Source organism: Lathyrus oleraceus, chromosome 3, assembly GCF_024323335.1.
Source record: "Lathyrus oleraceus cultivar Zhongwan6 chromosome 3, CAAS_Psat_ZW6_1.0, whole genome shotgun sequence".
NCBI classification, from domain to species: domain Eukaryota; kingdom Viridiplantae; phylum Streptophyta; class Magnoliopsida; order Fabales; family Fabaceae; genus Lathyrus; species Lathyrus oleraceus.
In genome coordinates, this window is record NC_066581.1 from 21,408,269 (window position 1) to 21,433,165 (window position 24,897).

The window sequence follows — 24,897 nt, forward strand, 5'->3', positions numbered from 1 at the left end:
ATTCTTGAGGATGTGTACATGACACAGGCTGAAGGATTTGACATACCAGAAGAAGCCCAAAAGATATGTAAGTTACAAAGATCAATCTATGGATTGAAGCAAGCTTCTAGAGGCTGGAATCTTCGTTTTGATGAAATGGTAAAACAATATGGATTCATCAAGAACGAAGATGAGCCTTGTGTCTACAAGAAGGTTAGTGGGAGCATGATCGTTTTCCTGGTATTATATGTAGATGACATATTACTCATTGGAAACGATGTCCCTACCCTGCAACAAGTAAAGTCTTGGTTGGGGAAATGCTTTTCTATGAAGGACCTAGGTGAAGCAACCTATATATTAGGAATCAGAATCTATAAAGATAGATCACAAAAATTGCTTGGCCTAAGTCAAAGTACTTACATAGACAAAGTGCTGAGACGCTTTAATATGCATGATTCCAAGAAAGGATTCATACCTATGCAACATGGCCTGTGTCTATCAAAAACACAATCCCCTTCAACTAAGGAAGAAAGGGATCGCATGAATAAGATTCCATATGCATCTGCAATAGGATCTATCATGTATGCCATGTTATGTACTCGACCAGATGTCTCGTATGCTTTAAGTGCAACGAGTAGGTACCAATCTGATCCTGGTGATGCTCATTGGGTAGCTGTCAAGAATATCCTTAAGTATTTGAGAAGGACTAAGGACTCATTCTTGATATATGGAGGTCAGAAAGAGTTGGTTGTAATTGGATACACCGATGCTAGCTTCCAGACAGATAAGGATGACTTTAGATTGCAATCTGGTTATGGGTTTTGCTTAAACGGTGGCGCTGTGAGCTGGAAAAGTTCAAAGCAAGATACAGTTGTTGATTCTACAATCGAGGCCGAGTATATTGTTGCCTCAAGTGCAACAAAGGAAGTTGTTTGGATCAAAAAGTTCATTAGTGAACTTGGCATAGTTCCTAGCATTGTGGATCCCCTTGGTCTATATTGTGATAACAATGGTGCTATCGCACAAGCTAAGGAGCCTAGATCTCACCAACGATCCAAACACATACTTAGGCGTTATCACCTCATTCGAGAGATAATAGATAGAGGAGATGTGAAAATATGCAGAGTACCTACACTTGACAATATTTTTGACCCACTGACAAAGCCTCTTGCGCAGCAGAAGCATGATGGCCATACTAGATCTATGGGCATCAGGGGCATGCCTGATTGGATCTAGTGATAGTGGGAGATTGTTGGTGTAAGCCCTATAGGACAATACTTTTGGTACTTGTATCGAATTATTTATTAATAATAAAAGGCTTTTTCTTTATTATGTTTGTCTAGTAAAGTCCCTAGAATAGATAGTCCGTTTAATGTATCAAGTGTGACTTAATCATGAGATCACATTAAACATAAGGACATTATTCTTAAAGTATCCATAGTCGAGCTTTATTGTGAAGTGGGATAACATTAAAGCATTAAGACTATTATGTATATAGACCGATGATCACATCTCATGGATCATGGATAAGGAGTTATCAAGTCTTAAACATAGGTATGAATATTAAGAGTAATATTTATACTGGATTGACCCGCTATGAGAATACTATATAGAATGTTATGCAAAGTGTCATAAGTTATTCTCATGGTGATAATGGTGTATACCACCCTTCGACCTGAAACCACTATGGACCCTAGGTGTAGAGTCGAGTGCCTTATTGCTGATCAAACATTATCCGTAACTGGATGACCATAAAGACAGTTGATGGGTACTCCACGAAGCATGCTAAGGGACATGAGTGACCTAGATGGAATTTGCCCATCCTGCGTAACAGGATAAATGTCTATGGGTCCAATATTGAACTGGACAAGGATGACACGATCTATGCCTTGTGTTCAATATAGACATAAGGGCAAAAGGGTAATTATACACATAATTATTATCACAGAGGGATTTGTCATACCACATGACATTTTCGTGTCTTGGGTAGTAGTGATGTGTTGCTAGATACCGCTAACTATTTATTATGTTAAATACGTGATTTAATATAATTGCCAATGCCGCGAAAACCTACAGGGTCACACACAAAAGACGGATTGATGAGAGATAGAGTAACTAAGGAATACCGTAATGTACGGTGCCCTTAAGTGAATTGTAGAACATCGTAAGGTACGGTGTACTTAAGTAGAATATGAAATATGGTAAGGTACCACGCGCTTAAGTGATTTTGGCATATTATAAGATATGGGCCATATACACTTGAGTGGGCTTTTTAGCTTGCAGCCCACACAAGTGGTTCTATAAATAGAACCCTTGTGTAGAAGCATTAGTGCAGTTGCAATTTCGTTTCTCTCTCTCTCTCTCTCTCTCTCTCTCTCTCACACACACACACACACTCAAAGCCTTCATTCGTAGCATCTAGCATTGAGATTGAAGGAATTTGTTCGTGTGGACTGAGTAGAGGCGTTGTCATTGTTCAACGTTCGTGATCGCTCCGTAGATCTGTATCAAAGGTTACAATCGCCACAAGAGGTAACGATTCTATCACTGATCATGCCCATTCGTAAGGATCATTAAAGGAGAAATTTTAAATTCCGCTGCGTTTTGGATCGCCCTTCTCCTTCATGCTCACCATCCAACATATCACACATCTCTTGGTAAAACTAGAGATAATGACGATGATTGTCAGTTTTGGTAACGAATCATATCAGGGGTACTAGCCTGAGTAGCAACATGGTTTGAAGCCATGTTATGACGAATCTCATTGAATTTCTCTGTAGCATAATAGGCAAAACTGTAAAAATGGAATTTTTTACCAAAATAACCCAAAATTTCAAGGAAATTCCCAAAATACCCCTGGTTTCAAAAAAAACCCAAACTACCCCACTTTTAGGAGGATGCGTCAATTCAATTGGCGACTCCTCTTAAAGATTGAATGGAGACGCCAATTGGATTGGCTAGGGCACATGCCCTAGCCAATCCAACTGGCGCCCATGTGTATTTTTACAAAGGAGGCGCCAATTGGATTGGCACCTCAGTGTAAAATGCAATTTTTTGTTATAAATAGATGTGTTGTGTGAGTCATTGTTTCACGTCTCATTTAATCATTTGGCAATCATGTTTGGTGTTTGTCGCCGATACGGAAAGGTGATTTATGCGAGAGATAAACCTCAGATGTTGATGGTCTTTTGGAACATCACTATGTTCGAGCAACTGAAGAGGGAGTTGGTTCGTTGGTTAGATGGGAAAATACCAGAAGGGGAAAAATTATAAGTATTGAGAGACTCGACAATATCTTTGGTTGGGTTTGAATGAAGACTGATAAGGATGCTAGGGAAATGATGTTTGATCGAGATGACATCAATTTGATTGTTGTAATCAGTTAGAAATATTTATGTTTTCAGTTAGCTTATTTTGTACTGATGTTTGTGTGAACCTTGTTGTAACAAAAACTTTATGATATATAATGATTGAAGGTTACAGAAAGATAATGTTACAAAAGGATTATGACCCAAATGATGCTCCTCGACTGGGACAGTTGTTCTTGTTGTCTCCTGGTTGACGACAGATACTACATAATCTTATCATTTTATCTGTCAAATCCATTTCTGTCCTGATACGTGTGTTGTTTGGCCTTCCTTTTTTATTTCTACGGATCTTGTCGTTGTGCCAAACTATATCACCTTCATATGGAGGCCAATATTCCTCCATTAGTAGTACCGAGATGCTTTTATTATATACGTTCATGATGGTGACGACCTTGTACACATCAGATAAATGGTTGTAAGCGTCTTGACGAGTATATGCGCGTGCTGTAGTGACATGGGAGCAAGGAATGTAGAAGGCCTGGAATTTTCCACAGTCGCACCAACTTCTGTTTAGTCTAACAGCATAGGCTAAATTTGGTTTCCCCTCGTTGTGGTCCATTGTTTCCTGGACGCTGAAATTTTGCCTATGACGGTTAAAGACTGTTACAACGTGTGTGCTAGATTTGATGCTCTCCTCTTTCATGACTTTCATGCAACACTCACTGAATACTTGCCCAGACATTAACATCGCACTCCATCTTTCACCTCTGGTTGCAAACGTAGAAGCCAACCTATAATAGGTCAATCTTACTAAGGCGGTTATTGGCAGATTTCTAATTCCTTTGAATACCTCGTTCATGCATTCCACAAGGTCTTTTGTCATGTGGCCCCATCGACAGCCTCTGTCAAATGCCCTTGTCCACTGCTCTATTGGTATGTTATTTAGCCATCTCCCTGCGTCTTCATTAGACAATCTAATTTCATCACGATAATATTGAAATGACGGCTGAGTTAGAGCATACTCATCATTCACCGCCTTCTTGCGAAGATTCTTATCTTTTATTGCACGATGAAGTTTTGTGCAATATGTCTAATGCAATAGACATGGGTAGAAGGAGAATCATGCCATCCGTTGTCACGGTTGTTGTAAGCACTCTCAATGGCAGCATGTCTATCAGAAATAAAACAGAGATTGGCTTATGGAGCCACATGCATTCTAAGATGTCAAAGAAAGAAACCCCATCCACCAGCCGTTTCACCTTCAACCAGAGAAAAGGAAATGGGAAAGACATTGTTGTTGCCGTCTTGTGCAACCTCCATAAGCAAAGTACCCTTGTATTTGTCGTATAACCAAGTGCCATCAATTTGAATAATAAGTTTGTAGAATGCGAAACCTTTGATGCATGGGTCAAACGCCCAAAAGAGACGGTGAAAGATTCTATTACCTATAACACAGGTTCCGTCTGGCATCATTGCTGGCAATGTCTCCATAATTGCCATAGTTCCTGGGACATATGTTTTTAGTGCCCATAAAAACCGTGACAATTCTTTGTATAAATCCTCCCAGTTGGCGAATACCTGTTCAACAGCCTTTGCCCTAACAATCCAAGCTTTCTTGTAAGATGGAGTATAATTATATGTTGTTCTGATATGGGATATAATTATACTCACCTTCATTGATGGGTCTTTATTAACCAACGGCATAATGTCTTGACATATCAATGCAACGCTTAGTTTACGGTGATCTTGTTCAACGTTAGTTGCAATGCAACTGTGAGGTGGGTCTATTGAAGCGATCTCCCAAGAGTCAATTTTCTTTTTGTAAGATGCAGCCAACCGAAACTTACAAAGAATGTTACGATATTCGATGACATACCTTCTCGAATCAGTGTGTTTTACTATGAAATCAGCAGAGTTGTTCATGTGGAATGTTTTGATAGCTCGCACACATTCTTCTTTGGTACGAAACATGTCTCCCACCTTTAATTCGCCTTCTGATCATGGATACGGGTTATAGAAAACACTGTTGGATGTTTCATCGTCATGCAGATCCATCTTTGTCATATGTTGAGGCGGATTGTAGACATGACTAGGAGGTATTGCCGATGGTTGATCATCATCTTCAATGTCGTTGTTCAGCATGTGATCAAACTGTATCTCAGTCTCCTCTTCTTCTTCATCAACAACGTCCACTTCTGCTTCTGCTTCTGGGTTGACGTTATCTGACCACTGTGGATCAAACTCACCAGATTCATCATGACTGGTTATTTGAGACCGCTGAGATGGTATACATGGTTGAAGAGTAATATACAGCTCAATACAGTTGCAACCTGAATGTTCATGACTAACAAACATGTATTCAACATCTTCATCGTCCTGTACCTTAAGCGGGAAAAACTTGCATTGATTATTCTAAAAAAATATTGGATTTTGATACATGATCTTTGACACAATACCCGATCTTATACAGGATTGTATTCTTTTTTTCAAATGCAAGAAGGTTGCATTTCTCTTGATCGTAAGTCGAATGGTATTGGTGTTTCAAAAACAAAAATCGTATAACTCCGATTCGTATATTTCACCGTTGTAGTGAACATTGACAGTGTATTTTAGTGAAGGTGATATTGTGCATATGAAAACTATTTTCTTGATGCAGATGAATGTGGGTTGAGTCTTGGATGTTGATAATAAGACACTTAAATAGGTGACTGATGTGTCTCACATGCAAACTAGTTCGAAGTGATGTGTCGCACATGCAAGCTAGTCCGAAATGATGTGTCAACCATGCAAGCTACTAAGAAGTGACATGTTCAGCATGCAAGAGAGAGGACAACCACGTGCCAGACATGCAAACACACACTCCAATTGAATTGGTGCCCCAATTCATTCCTTGCACATGGGCGCCAATCCATTTGGCGACACCTTGTCTTGCATGCATGCAGACCTCAAAACCAAGCAATCAGACCTAGGTGTGTCATGCATGTCCCTATGGAGGCGTCAATTTGAATGGCGACACCATGTATAAAATGCACATGGGCACCAATTCAATTGGAGACCATATGCAAACACAACTTTTCATGCTCTAAGCCATTTGCCTATAAATACATCCACACCATCAACACTTCCTCCGCACCATCACTCACTACTTCTTCTACAATTTCATATGCAACAACTTCTTGTAGTTTCATCTGCACAAACCACTTTCATCCCCGACAAAATATATATCCTCACAATGGGCGAATCGCATAGAGGAACGGTTGCAAACATAATAACTTATGTAAGTGTTTTCTTCTTTTTTTATTTGTTTTAATAGAGTCCCTTTTAATAACATACCAACTTAGTCAAGTTTTTTGTTCTTTCTTTTAGAGGATGTTTCAAGGTTCCGGACTCGGGTCCACAAATATGTCCATATGGACCCGATGATTCAACCTTATGTTAAACTCGCCGATTTTGGTCATATAAGCAAGATTTTGTCTTGGTCGATAGATAACAAATTCATTCTTGCTTTATACGAAAGATGGCGTCCAAAGACACACACATTTTGGTTCTCAACTGGTGAGTGTACCATGACGTTAGAAGACGTCTACATGCTTTTGGGACTGCCCATTGAAGGTAAGGCTGTTAATGGTAAAACCAACTATGCAAATTCAATTTGCATGGACCTCTTGGAGACTGATTTGTTAGATGATAACTCAAGAGGTCAAGGTATACTTCTTTCATGCCTTAAGTCATACTATAACAGTTTATACTTAGATGAGCATTCTACCGAAGATGCTCGAATAATAAAAACTAGGTGTTACATTATGTTTTTAATTTGTTCTTTTTTATTTCCCAAAGGTAGTGGTTCTAGCATGCATATTATGTATTTACCTTTACTTATACATGTAGATAGAATAGGAAGTTATAGTTGGGGATCTGCTTGTCTAGCCTATCTCTATAGCTCCTTGTGCAAAAACCCCACACAAAGACACATCTACATTTTTTGGATATGCTATTTTGCTCCAAGCATGTGGTTGGTCAAGACTGTCGTCCCTAGCACCCGTCAACAACAACCCTTTCACTTTCCCGTATGCACAAAAGTAAGTTATTTAAATTGCTATATATTTACTTACTTCTTTAAAGATTATTATCTCTAACTAATATTTTTACCTTTTTTGTGTAGATGGTCTGCACGTGGTATGAGTTACAACAGATGTCCTAGACATTGTATTACTTAGTATCGCAATATGTTGGATCACCTTCGATCGACAGACGTAAGGATAATAACCTCATTATTTTGTTATAATTTGTTAACTTCTTCTACCTAGATTATAATCCTATTTTCTTTCACATTTCAGTTCATTTGGCGTCCATACCTTAATTTGGATCATGACCATGAGGTCAACGCTGAAGACGCGGCCGTATGGACTGCATGCACACCAATAATATGATTCACAACTATGGAGATGCACAATAGTGATCGTGTGAAGTTGCAGTTTGGTATGCCCCAAAACATCCTAGATCCCCCAGCAAGCCTAGGAGAATGTTATCTGCGTAAAGTTAACGACCAATGGAACTTCAATCCATGGTAAAGCTTCGCAAGATCGGAGTGTCGCAAAAGGAAGCACCGCCATGACCATGTCTTAACTGACGCAATCATGCCAAATGAAGAAAAACTAAGTCGTACTTATATGGCTTGGTACAAATCGGTTGGTTTTCAGTTCATCTCCGATGATATGTACCTGTACGACCCACACCAATAAGCTTACAGACCTGACACCTCAACATCAAACCCCTAACAACATTGTCAGACCGAATACACATAACCCCCTGTCCGTCAAATGTTCCATTCAACCAACACACAAACATACAACCAAAACATGTCATACACCCAACCCCAATACAAAGAGCATACCCCATACCACTACCAACAAATTGACCATCAACCTGAGACCCAACATCGCTTTGCACCTACCACATCACCCTACCAAATTCGCCTTAGCCAGAACACCCAACGATCATTCAACACCAACCGCCCTTCCTCCTACCATAGCCAAGAAGCCCAAACCTCACAAAACTAAAACCTCCAATAACCCTATCTATACCAAACACCCCCAACAACCTTTCCAACCTTTTCTCGATGCATCATTCACACCCATGTCTTCCTTCAACTGTCTCGGTCGCCCACCAATGAGTCAACCACAACCCAACTACTCTAGCATGGGTCATGAACTCAACTACGACTGTACACCCTCGATGCATACTGAAGACTAGCCGACTTGTCTGATTACCTCAACAGGACATCTCCTGTAGTTGGTAGTGACGGTCCTTGCCCCTTAGATGCTCAAACAATAGTAGTGAATCATCAACGTGGGTTAGGGTCACGGGTTAGGGTAGCTAGGGGATGTGGGACAGGAGGTCGGTTAGGTGATCCCGGTCATCACCATTAGGCTTTTTTGTGTAAACGGAAAATTTTATTAATATCAATTGGTCTTATTTCAAAATTATGTATGACGTAGACCATTTAGCCAAAAAAAATGCATTTTACACTGAGGTGTCAATCCAATTGGCGCCTCCTTTGTAAAAATACACATGGGAGCCAATTGGATTGGCTAGAGCATGTACCCTAGCCAATCCAATTAACGCCTCCATTCAATTTTTAAGAGGAGTCCCCAATCTAATTGGCGGCTCCTCCTAAAAGTGGGGTAGTTTGGGATTTTTTTTGAAACCAGGGGTATTTTGGGAATTTCCTTGAAAAATTGGGTTATTTTTGTAAAAAATTCTGAAAAATGTCATATTGGGAAGTTAGATGATCATGAATCACTCTGAAACATTCCTCTTGAGAGGCCTCAAACTCATCACGCCTATGGGAATCCTCTTCATTGGGCTCTTGTTGCTCCATGTGCATGTTCTCGAGCATGGTAAGAATGGATGCTTCTGCACCATATTAGCCTATACCGAAGGGTTTCTCGTAAGTAGTGCCTTGTTGAGTCCATGAGTTTTGTTGTCATTGGACCCAACCTTGTGAGTCTTCATGTGTGTCTGTAAAACCTTGCCATTCATGAGGATCTTCATTGTCATGTTGAGAATCAACCATGTTTGCATCCACATTGTGATATGGTTCTTCCACCTGGTGTTCATCAAACAAAACAATACCATGGTCAAGTCTGAAATTATTATTTTAACATGTGTATTTATTTATTTTGACCAAACTTGTGTATTTTAATGAAAAAAATGATTTTTTGTCAAAGTCTAAAAGTATTATCTTAAAATGTGTATATTTGATTTTTTTAAGAGAAAAAGAATGATTAAATTATTTTTATACTGATACCAATGAGGATTATGTATCACATTACATCATCATATTTATAAAAAAGGCTTAAGTGTAATTTTGATCCCCCTAGTTTGAGCGTTTTAAACAATTGGTCCCCCTATTACAAAACTAGCGATTATGGTCCTTTAATTTTAATGGTCTTTGGATTTTTGTGCACCCCCTCCATTTTTGCATACATGGCAATGATGATTACGATAAAATTTTTTTTTTTAAGGATGTGGCATTGATGACATGGATAATTTATGAATTAATATTTTTTTATTGATTAATATAATAACTAATTATTTTAATTATTTATTTTAGAAATTAATAAATTAAAATTATTAAAAGAATCCCTTAGAGTTCAACCCATTTTCTTGCCAGCATTACCAAAACACTCAAGATGGCATTAGCTTATGCATAACTGACATTTATAAACACAAATATTATTTGTGATATAAACCATGTGAGACTTCTCCAAAGCATCCATCATGAATTAGGGATCGTCACCACCAAATCTGAATATTTCGCCCATTTTCCCTACAAATTCATTTCTTCTTCTTCTTCTCCCACACAATCTCACTCTTCAACAGATTATTCAAAATACTTTGGAGATTCGTTTGTTATTAGACTCGAAAAGGGACACAATATCTCCCAATTGATAAACTCTGACTTTGTGTTTCTGACTTACTTATCTCATTTTCTTCAATTTGATAGTAATACTTTCTTATTACTTCAAACTTTTTTTCATCCATTACTTCACTTGAATCTGCAACAAGTTATGGAACCACGGTCCTACCTTTGAGCATACTTAGCACTGACCACATGGATGGCCTAAGGTTTGAAGTGACATTGGAACAAAGGAAAGCCACATTGATCACTGATCACCACCATAACTTCTTTTTTGTTGAAATCTGATCCTAATCTTCTATCAACTAGCTCCATTAAGTCACATTTCTCTTTCATCAAATGTTCATGTTGAAAGAAAACAAAAACAAGAAGAGTTTAATTTGAAATCCAAGTCATTTACGATAGATGCATTCAACTTCTAAAAATTTCATCCATTACTTCACTTAAATCTGCAACAAGTTATGGAACCACGGTCCTACCTTTGAGCATACTTAGCACTGACGACATGGATGGCCTAAGGTTTGAAGTGACATTGGCGCAAAGGAGAGCCACATTGATCACTAATCACCACCATAGCTTCTTTTTTGTTGAAATCTGATCCTAATCTTCTATCAACTAGCTCCATTAAGTCACATTTCTCTTTCATAAAATGTTCATGTTGAAAGAAAACAAAAACAAGAAGAGTTTAATTTGAAATCCAAGTCATTTACGATAGATGCATTCAACTTCTAAAAATTCTTCATAGTACGAAATTGGTCATATTTCTATGAAATATCTAAATCAAAATTGCAGTAACTATGAAATATCCTCTACAATTACTCTTCCAGACAAATTAGAAGTACATACTTTTCCGTGTTAGACGGTGTGGCTAGTGATCAAGAGGGGGGCTGAATAGATCACCTCTTTTAAATAAATGGATTTAAAAAATTCTTATCAGAGTTATTGAAACTTAGCGGAAAATTACAGTCCCGAATCGACTTCCGTCTAATCTGAACCGCTACTAGAAAACCGGACACACGAATTTATTGCTGGATTTGAATAGGAACGATAGAGATTATTAACACCAGAATATTATCAAATCAAATGCACTTGTCACTAAATTCTAATTCCAATGAATAAAACTCAGCTGACAGTTTTGTCAAACATTTGGTGTGTATGTGATCAATGATGAACAATGGTGGAGTTTAGATAAAGAAGTTTTCTTGCCACTATTGTATCACGAAATGTACAGCCACAATACACCAACTGAAATCACAAAACTGTTGAAAACGTAAAGATAGATAAGGAAAGAATACGATACGCAGAGGTTTGGTAAGGAAGTTCCCCACTGTCGTCCTCGCGTGTGGGTACGTCTCCCTCTCAATTTCAAATGAAATTGAGAACTGTTGTTATCAATAATGCCGAATTCGTTGATACAAGGTTACAATACAAAGACAGAAATCTAAATCCCAAGATCTTCTTCTTGTATAAAACCTCCACTTGATCTGAGCTCAATCAAGAATTTCCTGCAAGAAATTGCAAACAATTCACCGGTTCCACGACCTGTTTGCGAAATTACCCAATTTCCAAACCCTACGCTACGGCTGAATCTGTTCTGCAAACGTGACTAACAAACCCGCAAGAACACTCCAGTTCTTAAAGGACAAACCATTTGGTTTTTCCTCGAAACCCCATTCAACCTTCAACTCAGCTAGATCCTCGATCGTTCCACTGAACACCTCAGCTAGATCCTTGATCGTTCCACTGAACGTTATCTCGTTGATCCTTTAATCCAAAGAACAAGAATGATTATGTGTTGATGTTCTTGAAGAAAATAGATTGAGAAGATGAAGAAGATGAAGTCTCTTTCAGGTTTCTAACTGCTCAAAAACAATTGCTGCTACACACCCCTTTGATTTGTGTTACAACTGTTTTTCGCTTCTGAATTCGTGCACTTTAACTGAGCTGTCAAAATACTTCTTATATGTGAAAGACAGAAGCTGTTAGTAGACAAAACAAAATTATGTATTGATACAAAAGATTATGCATCGATACATACTGTAGCTTTGATTAATTTTAGAAAATTAATACAAGCATGTATCGATACAAAGCTCGTATGTATCGATACATAGAACATTTTAACTAAGCATGTATCGATACAAAGCTCGTATGTATCGATACATAGAACATTTTAACTAAGCATGTATCGATACAAAGCTCGTATGTATCGATACATACTGAAGCAAAAACGTTTTACGATTTAAAACAAATTTATGTATCGATGCAGATGAACATGTATCGATACATACTGACACAAAACAATTTTTATGAGTTCTTTTAAGAAATGTATCAATGTGGATCTTTATGTATAGACACGAAACAATAGTATAGGCTAAAAACACAAATGAAACATGTAAAATAATGCACAACCAAGAATTAGACAATGATCACACAATTTGCTATCATTCAAAACTTATTCAAAGTAAAGAATTTGCTCACAAACTCCCCCTTTTTGATGATGGCAAATTTTTAGCAAGATGTGTGATACTCCCCCTGAGTTTATGCATATCTGTCAATGTCAACATCTGCATTTCTCCCCCTTTGTCAACATCAAAAAGAAGAAAAAAAACAGTTTTATCAAGGCAACATGTTGTAGCAGGACACAGCAAAAATGATAAAGAAGCTAACAATCACAAAGAAGGAAGCTTAAAAAGTAAAGAATCACTCACAAAGAATGACAAATAAGGGCAATAACACCAGAAGTAAGCAGAAGGAAATAAGCATTTAACTAGTAGAAAGTATTTAAAAATTACATAAGCCAAGACATATAAGGTGCATCTAATCTGAAAAGAAAAAAACTCAAGCAACATGCAATGAAATGCAGTGAAATGAAATGATGATGGTTTAATGTGGAGTATAGCCACCACAGGACTCCTCGTCATCTCTATCAGGATCTCTGAAGCTTGGCGGAGGCGGAGGAGGAGGCATTGCATCTGGATTGTGGCCCATGAAGGTGTAGTGCCTGAACCGGTCCTGAACTTCAACACTTCTGAATCTGTCCATAATACCAGGATTGGCACGTCAGTCGTCCATAAAACCAGACATTTCATTGTAGAAGACTTGGTGCCACTTAACCAAGTCCGTGTGCCAAGAGTGTTGGTTATGGTACATCCGTGTATGATCGTCATGCCACTCACGATGCTCCTTATGCCACTCACTTTGTTGTACATGCCAAGACCATGCCTCTTCATGACGTTCTTGGTTGGCAAGCTCCATTTCTTGAAGCATTTGAGTTAGGTGCACAGTAGGTGTTGAAGATGAAGCACCACTGGAGAACGGAGGAACCGTTGGTTCAGGTACATAGTTGGTTGGAGACCACCTTTGTGGCACCCAATCACCCCAACCAGCATTGTCATCAGCTGCAGGCACATCTGCTTCGTTCACATCATGCATTTCTTCATCAGGTTGGTCTTCAACTACATGAATTCGTTCAGAAGGCACATCAAAATTATAGATCCTTGTTTTGGATTTCCTTTCAAAGAAATAGAAACATTGACATTCCTTGTCCCACCGATATCCCATATGAGATAAAGTGGAAGAGTCAAACTCTTGAGCAGCATATGGTGATATGAGAGGAACTAAAGGGATTGCAACATTCCAGAACGTAAGAATTTTCATGATTTGAGACGCATAACCAAGAGCAACATTCTTGGCACTGTTACGCACGAAAAAGAGACGCTTCACAAAGTAATTTGCCCAATTCAAGGGAACCTTATTTTGAAGAATATACAAGAGATGGATGCCTGCCCTGTCTAACCTAGAATGTCCACTGTTTGCTGGACGCAGAATGTGCGAGATAATCCAATGAAGTATACGAGGAATTTTCTTAATCATACCAGACGTAACCTGTTCATCCTTACCCAGCGGTCTGTCCAATTTCAAGATAGATAGAGTAAACTCCTTCAGGTTAAAGTCAGTATCAAACTTCAAGTCATGCCAAGTCTTGAAATTATGCGATGGAAGCGGAATTTGAAACACTGTTTCCCAATCAGCAGCCTCAAAAGTATAGGTTTTGACACCAATAGAACACTTAAACATATATCCTTTACCAGATTGTAAGCCAGCATAAAATGCACGGATAAAATCCTCATGGTAATCATCCTTTGTAGTAAAAAATGGACCAAGTTTTTGTGCATTAAGGAGTTCAACCACATCATTGAGATGCAGATGAATAGCATCATGTTTATCGAAGACATGGGGTTTCATAACTAACCTTGTCTTGAAAGAATCCTCAAACTCAGTAGCAATTGCAGGATGAAGCAAATCTAAGGCATTAGGAGGAATTTCTGGTAACTGCTGAGAAGTGCCAACCGGTTCCTTTCCTTTTCCTTTTCCCCTTGCTCTAGCCGGAATGATTCTTGGAGGCATGGTGATGAAAAATTGAAGAAAAGTGAGATGAATTTAGGGTTTTTGAGAGAATGATGATGAAGGAGATTAGGGTTAGCCGCAGGTTTAGAGAGGTAGGGGAACTGTTGATACCAAGTTTGTGAAAAGATGTGATAAGAATTGCTGATGTGTCGATCCATGAGTGAAATAAAATGCATTTAATCCAAATAACAATCAGTATGTGTCGATGCATATGGGAATGGATCGATCCATGTCACGCATTTTTGTTTTTAAAGGGTCTATGTATCGATACAAACGACGAATGAATCGATACATACTGAACCAATTTTGACAGATGTGAAATGAAGAAGACATGAATCGATACATACATCTTTGAATCGATACATACTGATGCCAAACCAAATTTTAATTAATTTTTATGCAGTATGGTTATGCATTATGAAGTATGTCATGATAATGATGCCCAAGTATAATTCACAAATCAAATATTAATGTTCAAACAATATATGCAAAGAAATTCACATAAACGAAAATAAGGAATTTTGTTCTAACATACACAATCACATAGTTCTAAAAGAGATATAGAAAGGAGTGATATTACCTCTGTTGATGTAACCTTGTGAGGTATAAATGAAATCTAAAACAAATCTCATCAACCAAGGTGAGGCATAATATAAATAAGAACAAACATGCTTAAGACAACAATGGAGAGAGATCTAAGATCCCTAATTCACGACGAATGTTGAAGAACGGTTCTGTTGCCAAAGGTTTAGTGAAAATGTCAGCAAGCTGGTTTTTAGTATCAACATGCTCAAATACAACGTCTTCTTTTTCAACATGATCGCGAAGAAAGTGATGTCTAATCTCTATGTGTTTAGTGCGTGAGTGTAAAACAGGATTTTTAGTAAGGTTTATGGCACTAGTGTTGTCACATTTTATTGGAATACGTTTGAGTTGAATGTTAAAGTCTTGTAGTTGTTGCTTTAGCCACAAAATCTGAGCGCAACAACTACCGGCTGCAACGTACTCAGCCTCTGCAGTTGACAAAGCCACAGATACCTGCTTTTTGCTATGCCAACTTACCAAGGAGTTTGAAAACAAGTGACATGTACCACTCGTGCTTTTCCTATCTGATTTGCAGCCAGCAAAATCAGAATCAGAGTAACCTACTAAGCTACAATCACTTCCTTTGGAATACCAAAGCCCATATTTAGATGTTCCATGAAGATATCTAAATATACGCTTAACAGCTTTTAGGTGTGATTCCTTAGGATTTGCTTGATATCGTGCACACATACAAACACTAAGCATGATGTCAGGTCTAGAAGCAGAAAGATACAGAAGAGACCCAATCATACCTCTAAACTTTTTGACATCTACACTCTTACCATGCTCATCTTTATCTAGATTTCCGTTGGTAGGCATAGGGGTGTCAATTGATTTTGAGTCGTTCATTCCAAAGCGCTTGAGTAGTTCTCTGCAGTACTTTGTTTGACATACTGCTGTACCCTCATCAAGTTGCTTTATCTGAAGACCTAGGAAGTAATTCAGCTCCCCCATAAGACTCATCTCAAATTCACCCTGCATAACCTTAGAAAATTCTTCGACCAAGTGTGTGTTAGTTGAACCAAAAATTATATCGTCTACATAAACTTGAACTAAAAGAATGTGCTTTCCCTTGTGTTTAATAAAGAGAGTATTATCCACTTTACCTCTTGAATATCCATGATCAATTAGAAATTTGCCAAGCCTTTCATACCAAACCCGAGGGGCTTGTTTAAGACCATACAAAGCTCGTTTTAATTTGTAAACATAATCTGGATTTTCAGCATTCTCAAAACCAGGAGGTTGTGAGACATATACCTCTTCATTTATGACACCATTTAGAAACGCACTCTTTACGTCCATTTGGTAAAGCTTAAAATTATTAGAACACGCATAGGCAAGCAAGAGACGTATAGCTTCAAGGCGAGCAACTGGAGCATAAGTTTCCGCATAGTCTATGCCCTCCTCTTGGTTATACCCTTGTGCTACTAAACGTGCCTTGTTCCTAGTTATCACTCCGTTTTCATCAAGCTTATTTCTAAAAACCCATTTAGTACCTATGATATGATGATCTCGCGGACGAGGGACAAGTTCCCAAACGTCATTTCTTTTAAATTGATTAAGCTATTCTTGCATGGCCATTAGCCAACATTCATCAATCAAGGCCTCTTTGGCATTTTTAGGTTCTACTTGTGAAACAAAAGCGAAGTGAGAACAAAAATTACTTATCTTAGAACGAGTCATTACTCCCTTTGAAATATCTCCCAAGATGTTGTCAATAGGATGGTCTTTTGAAGATTTCCAAGCTGGTGGAAGGTCATTCACTTCAGCTGTCCTTTCTTCCTCATCTTCTTCATGACTGGTATCTTCCTCCTTCTCATGGGCAACTGTTCTGGACTGATCAGTTTCCGTAACAGCTTCCTTGAGTATGTCTTCTGTAGATACACCTGCGTCATCAAAAGAAATACCTTTTCCAACACTTTTCGGATAAGACTCATCAAAAGAAACATGGACAAATTCTTCAACAGTAAGTAAACGCTTATTATATACTCTATATGCTTTACTTGATTGTGAGTATCCAAGAAAGATACCTTCATCCGCTTTTGCATCAAACTTCCCAATATTTTCCTTACCATTATTCAAAACAAAACACTTACAACCGAATACGTGAAGATGTGACAAGTTTGGCTTTCTTCCTTTTAAAAGCTCATAAGGAGTTTTATTTAAAATAGGACAAATTAAGATCCTGTTTAAAACATAACAAGCTGTGCTAACTGCATCAGCCCAAAAATATTTTGGTAATCCACCCTCATTTAGCATTGTTCTTGCCAACTCCTCTAAAACACGATTTTTTACGCTCCACAACGCCATTTTGTTGTGGAGTTCGAGGAGCTGAAAAGTTATGCTCAATACCATACTTGTCACAGTACTTATCAAAGTGATAGTTTTGAAATTCACCACCATGATCGCTACGAATTGTAACTATTTTGGAATTCATTTTGTTTTGGGACAGATTTGCAAAATTCTTAAAAGCAAAAAAAGTTTCATCTTTGCTATGAAGGAATATAGTCCAAGTAAATCTAGAATAGTCATCAACGATTACAAAACCATAATAATTTCCACCTAAGCTCTTTGTCCTAGAAGGTCCAAAGAGATCCATATGGAGAAGCTCAAGGGGTCGTGAAGTTGAAATTACATTTTTAGATTTAAAAGAGACCCTCGTTTGTTTTCTCATTTGGCACGCGTCACATAGGTGGTCTTTTGAAAATTTTATTTTTGGAAGACCGACTACTAGATCCTTAGATACAACCTTATTAAGCAAATCGAAATTAACATGCGCTAAACGTCTATGCCAAAGCCAAGAATCATCATTCAAGGTAACTAGACATTTAGTACTTGTTAAAGATACATAAAAAAGATCAAGCATATAGATATTGTTTACTCTTACACCCTTAAACACAACGTTCTGTTCAGCATGTTCAATTATGCAACAAGTTTTTGTGAAAGAAACTTTATAACCCTTGTCACACAATTGACTTATGCTTAACAAATTGTGTTTAAGCCCCTCTACTAAATGGACATCGGAAATAGTAGTGGTAGAGGGATTACCTACACTACCTTTGCCAAGTATAGCTCCTTTGTTATTGTCTCCATAAGTAACATATCCCTTCTTCTTTGCTTTGAAGTCTATAAAAAGCGATATGTCACCGGTCATGTGCCTTGAGCAACCGCTGTCAAGAAACCATCTCCTATCTACGGAAGCAAGGCACTCATCCTACAATATCAAAAGAGAGAAGTTGGTACCCAATTTTCATTGGGTCCAAGTGGGTAAGTGCTAACATGGTTGCCTTTTTGCTTCCATTGATAAATACCTTTAGGAACAAGAAATCTCCTAAACTTGCATTTCTCATCTTTCTCATTCCAATCACCTTCTGGTTTAGGAACTATGGCGCCAACCGCATTTGTCATAGTAATTTGAAAAGGACCATTCTCAATGGCAGCCCATACTAGCTATCAACAGAATTTATATGAACTCGCATGCAGTCTTTCCAGTAGCCGTAATTTTCACCGTTGAAAATCGGCGCTCTATTATACGCCCCCTTTGGTTTAGAATCCATATCGTTACAGGCAGCCACAGAACACCAGCGAACCGGCGCTCTGATACCACTTGTTAGACGGTGTGGCTAGTGATCGAGAGGGGGGTGAATAGATCACCTCTTTTAAATAAACGGATATAAAAAATTCTTATCAGAGTTATTGAAACTTAGCGGAAAATTACAGTCCCGAATCGACTTCCGTCTAATCTGAACCGCTACTAGAAAACCGGACACGCGGATTTATTGCTGGATTTGAATAGGAACGATAGAGATTATTAACACCAGAATATTATCAAATCAAATGCACTTATCACTACATTCTAATTCCAATGAATAACACTCAGCTGACAGTTTTGTCAAACATTTGGTGTGTATGTGATCAATGATGAACAATGGTGGAGTTTAGATAAAGAAGTTTTCTTGCCACTATTGTATCATGAAATGTACAGCCACAATACACCAACTGAAATCACAAAACTGTTGAAAACGTAAAGATAGATAAGGAAAGAATACGATACGCAGAGGTTTGGTAAGGAAGTTCCCCACTGTCGTCCTCGCGTGTGGGTACGTCTCCCTCTCAATTTCAAATGAAATTGAGAACTATTGTTATCAATAATGCCGAATTTGTTGATACAAGGTTACAATACAAAGACAGAAATCTAAATCCCAAGATCTTCTTCTTGTATAAAACCTCCACTTGATCTGAGCTCAATCAAGAATTTCCTGCAAGAAATTGCAAACAATTCACCGGTTCCACGACCTGTTTGCGAAATTACCCAATTTCCAAACCCTACGCTACGGCTGAATCTGTTCTGCAAACGTGACTAACAAACCCGCAAGAACACTCCAGTTCTTGAAGGACAAACCATTTGGTTTTTCCTCGAAACCCCCTTCAACCTTCAACTCAACTAGATCCTCGATCGTTCCACTGAACACCTCAGCTAGATCCTTGATCGTTCCACTGAACACCTCAGCTAGATCCTTGATCGTTCCACTGAACGTTATCTCGTTGATCCTTTAATCCAAAGAACAAGAATGAATATGTGTTGATGTTCTTGAAGAAAAGAGATTGAGAAGATGAAGAAGATGAAGTCTCTTTCAGGTTTCTAACTGCTCAAAAACAATTGCTGCTACACACCCCTTTGATTTGTGTTACAACTGTTTTTCACTTCTGAATTCGTGCACTTTAACTGAGCTGTCAAAATACTTCTTATATGTGAAAGACAGAAGTTGTTAGTAGACAAAACAGAATTATGTATTGATACAAAAGATTATGCATCGATACATACTGTAGCTTTGATTAATTTTAGAGAATTAATACAAGCATGTATCGATACAAAGCTCGTATGTATCGATACATAGAACATTTTAACTAAGCATGTATCGATACAAAGCTCGTATATATCGATACATAGAACATTTTAACTAAGCATGTATCGATACAAAGCTCGTATGTATCGATACATACTGAAGCAAAAACGTTTTGTGATTTAAAACAAATTTATGTATCGATGCAGATGAGCATGTATCGATACATACTGACACAAAACAATTTTTATGAGTTCTTTTAAGAAATGTATCAATGTGGATCTTTATGTATAGACACGAAACAATAGTATAGGCTAAAAACACAAATGAAACATGTAAAATAATGCACAACCAACAATTAGACAATGATCACACAATTTGCTATCATTCAAAACTTATTCAAAGTAAAGAATTTGCTCACATTCCGATCCTCTTAATTGTCCAAGTGAAATGTAATACTTCAACAGAGAAATGTTCTCCAAGTTTTCAAAATTAACATTGGTCATGACAAGGAAAAAAGTAAGAAAAGGTGACACATTAGTTCATTCTCTTGTAGAGTTGAATTATTAAACGAAAAATGAACTATAATATGTGTATGCCATGACACAAATGTAACGATTTCTTATTTTTATTATAATAATTATTAATAATAAAAAACTAATTTTAATGTGGTCCATAGTTTTTTGGTTTTAATGTAAATTGATATGACCATTTAATTGGGTGGTAATGAGTTTTAATGGCTTATTCTTGATGGTAGAATCGCGTGAACATGATCCATGACATTCATGAATGTTACTGCTGGGCTACTTTGTTAAACATGTATTCTAATTCTGTTCATATCCATATGAGTTCATTTTTACTGATCATTATGTCTTATTATTTAATCTTTGAATTAAATTTGTGCATAAATTAAAATTGATTTATAATGTTATTATTTTGTTAAGCAATTGTATAAGAGATCTTATTTATTTAATTTTGTTCTCTCATATAATTGAGTTACTATGTCTAGTGATCGTTATAATTTTGATTAATTTGGATTAACCACAACATCCTTAAATTAATTGAGATTTTTTTAAAAAAAGTTTTGAGATCACATAAATTATTAGACATAAAATTGTAATTAATTATACATGGTATAATGAATTTTATCCTACAAGAATTTTTATTATATTTGTATGATTAATTAGGATAAAATGTCAAAATATTTTCATAACTTGCCCACATGAATTATGAATTGGTACATAATTTGATAGTTTTATCATAAAGTATTAATTTTGGATATAAAAACAAAATTATATCATGCACGTAAAGTGTGAGGTTTGAAAAATCTATCGCAATTTTTTTAAAATCTTATTACATTAAAACTTAGCCCACAGGTAATTTTTATGTTGCAAGATTTATTTTATGGTATGTTTATATTGATAATACATACAATTTGGATAATATTTATGCCTCAAATTTTGACATCAATTTTGTTTATCTTTTTAGCTTCTCAACCTGCTAATTTTTCTGATATCCGATGTGATATTCCCAAGCTCAGAGGAGATAACTATAAGGTGTGGAAGGAAAGAATTTTCCTCTATCTAGGATGGATGGACATAGATTGTGCTATTAGGAAAGACGAACCACCTGCAATTACAGATGAAAGTACTCCAGCTGCAATCGCACTATATGAGCGGTGGGAGAGATCCAACCGGCTCAGTGTGATATTCATTAAGACTAAGATCATAGGTGGAATACATGGTTCTGTCGATCAGCATGAGAATGTCTGTGATTTGCTGAAAGCCATTGACGATCAGTTCGTCACTTCTGAGAAGGCTTTGGCAAGCACATTAATTATGAAATTTTCCTCCTACCAACTCACCAGTGTGAAAGGTGTGCATGAGCACATAATGAAAATGCGTGACATTTCAGCTCAACTTAAGAAACTTAAGGTTGATATGTCTGACTCCTTCCTGGTGCACTATATTTTGAACTCTCTTCCGTCTGAGTATGGGCCTTTCAAGATCTCCTACAATACACATAAAGAGAAATGGTCAATCAATGAATTAATGACCATGTGTGTTCAGGAAGAAGAAAGGCTTGTAATGGAACAGAGTGAGAGTGCATTACTGACAAGCACTCGCGGGAAGAACAGAGCTTTCAAAACTGACAAGTCATAAGCCAATCAGAAAGGGAAATACAAAATACCACCGCAAGGTGATATCAAGAAAGAAGCAAAGTGTTACTTCTATAAAAAGGGAGGACACATGAAGAAGGAATGCCCTGGATTCAAAGAATGGCTTGAGAAGAAAGGTAATTTATTCTTATTTGTTTGTTATGAATCTAATATGACTGATGTTAATATTAACACCTGGTGGATTGATTCTAGATCAACAATCCATATAACAAATTCCTTACAGGGTGTGCAAAACCTAAGGAAGCCAGTGGGAAGTGAGCGGACTGTCCTATCAGGAAGCAGGATGGGCTCACATGTGGAAGCTATTGGAACTTGCAATTTAATTTTGAATAATGGTTTTGTTTTGAAATTAGAAAGGACCTTTATGTACCAAGTTTCTCATGAAACTTGATTTCAGTTTCTAGACTTGTACCTTTTGGATATTCCTTTAATTTTAAAGACACCTTTTTTGAATTATTTTATAATTTGGAATATGTTGGGAATGGTATATTTGAAGGAGAATGGCGATCCAAAACGTAGCGGAATTTAAAATTTCTCCTTTAATGATCCTTACGAATGGGCATGATCAGTGATAGAATCGTTACCTCTTGTGGCGATCACGAACGTTGAACGATGACAATACCTCTACTCAGTCCACACGAGCGGATTCCTTCAATCTCAGTGCTAGCTGCTATGAATGAAGGCTTTGAGTGAGAGAGAGAGAAACGAAATGCAAGAGTGACAATGCTTCTACCCAAGGGTTCTATTTATAGAACCAGTTGTGTGGGATTCAAGCTAAAAAGCCCACTTAAGTGTATTTTGGCCCATATCTTATAATATGCCCAAAATCACTTAAGCGTGTGGTACCTTACCATATTTCGTATTCCATTTAAGTGCACCGTACCTTACGGTGTTCCTTAGTTACTCTATCTCTCATCAATCCGTCCTTTGTGTGTGACCCTGTAGGTTTTCGCGACGTTGGAAATTATATTAAATCACGTTGTAGCACCTCAAATTTGCACCCCCCATTTGTACATTCATTTCATTTTTAGGTCATTAACATTGCATTAACATTGCATAGTACCTTGCATCTTATCAGTCAAGACTGGTATCAGGAGAATTCATCTGTGCAAAGGAGCAAAGCATTTCCATGAAAAAAGGCCCTAGGGGTGTTCCAATGAGCTTATGTGAACCCAAGGTTCATTTTGAAGCAACTTGACCAAGTGTTGGAGGCTCAAAGTCCACAGTGCAGTTTCAGGTCATCTGGGGGCCCATAAAAGTCCACTGCAAGTCAACTGAGGGTTAGGAAGTGGAGAAATGGTTTGAGACACTTCATTCATGTCCCAAAGAGGTTTATTCATCATGTAAAACTCATACCTTGAAGGATTTGAAGCCAGATCAAAAGTTTCCCAAAATGGGAAGTGACCTGTAATTTCAAGTTTCCAAAAATGGTAAGTTTTTGGACCAACTTCAACTTGACTTTCCAACATCAAAGAAGCTTCAAATGAAATTTTGTTCAACATGAAAGTTGAGGATATTTCTCTCCCATTTCCAAAAAGTCCAAGATCATGAGCATCTGATGCATGGTTAAGGAGATATGATCAAATCATTGCCAAGTGTGCATGGAACTTCAAAAGGCCATAACTTTTGACTCATAACTCCAAATTGAGTACCTCTTTTTGCATATTTCTTCTCATGACATGTAGTTTCCAAATCATTCATCACATTACATGAAATTTCATCATATGGTCATTTGTGCATACATGTGATTTTTGGAGGGAAAATCATGAATTCAAAATTGGTGCATCATGTGGACTTTTTAACCATTCCAACATGTTCATAAAAGGATTTTAAGTGAAATTGCATGGCCATTGTTACTGTTCACGTGGGATTGCATGCATGGGGTGAAAAAACCAAATTTTGCACAACACCTCTTTTCTCATTAAAATTTAATTAGCCAAGCCTAAGCATGATTAGGAAATGGATTAACATGTCATATAAATAGCTAATCATAACAGAATTTTCAGATTTCACAATTCTAGATCTAGATTGAAAATTTCCCTCCAAAATTTCTCTTCTTCCAAATTCAAAAAATTTTCAAAGAATACTTGATTTTTCTTTCATATTCTTGTTCTCTGGTATTGATTTGGTGTAGATCAAGCATTGGATCATTGAATTCGAGCAGAATTTGTGCATACTCCAAGCAAGAACATGAAGATGGAAATTGTTGTTTGAGCTAGATCTAAGTCTCTCCAAGCCTCAATTCATCCATAAAGCTTCATAACAAGTGCTCAGGAGTAGATCCACACACGTGCCAAGCCTTGAATCACCAGAATCTACTACTGCCATTGTTGGAGCTTCAAGAGGTCACAATTTCGCATCTCTTAATTCTTGCTTTTATTGTTATAATGTTGTAGTTCATTGCTTGCTGATTCCACTGGTATAAAGAACATGAGATTTGGTGCAATATTCATGGAGATATGATGAATCTAAGTTTAGGATGTGAAATTTTCTTCTCTTCGATTTGCATGATTCTTTAGGAATTAGGATAAAATGTTAGTGGATTCGTGATCTACTCGCCAAGACGAGTCCAATGGTATATAATTTCGAAAATTCTGCAAAAAAAATAATATGGTGAACAGTAGAAACCACCGTCTCAAGGTAGGAGACGGTGGAAACCACCGTCCAGGAATA

General features: G+C 37.4%; 1 protein-coding gene across 1 annotated transcript; it reads left to right on the forward strand.

Moving 5' to 3' along the window:
• The first annotated feature begins 21,637 nt into the window (after nucleotides 1–21,637).
• LOC127129442 (uncharacterized) lies at nucleotides 21,638–22,207 on the forward strand. The gene has a single exon (XM_051058626.1). The coding sequence runs from the start codon at nucleotides 21,638–21,640 to the stop codon at nucleotides 22,205–22,207; it is 570 nt and encodes a 189-aa protein (XP_050914583.1).
• Nucleotides 22,208–24,897: the final 2,690 nt, after the last annotated feature.

Coding starts and splice junctions, on each gene's coding strand:
- LOC127129442 (XM_051058626.1), top strand. CDS start 21,638: ATGGACATAGATTGTGCTATTAGGAAAGACGAACCACCTGCAATTACA.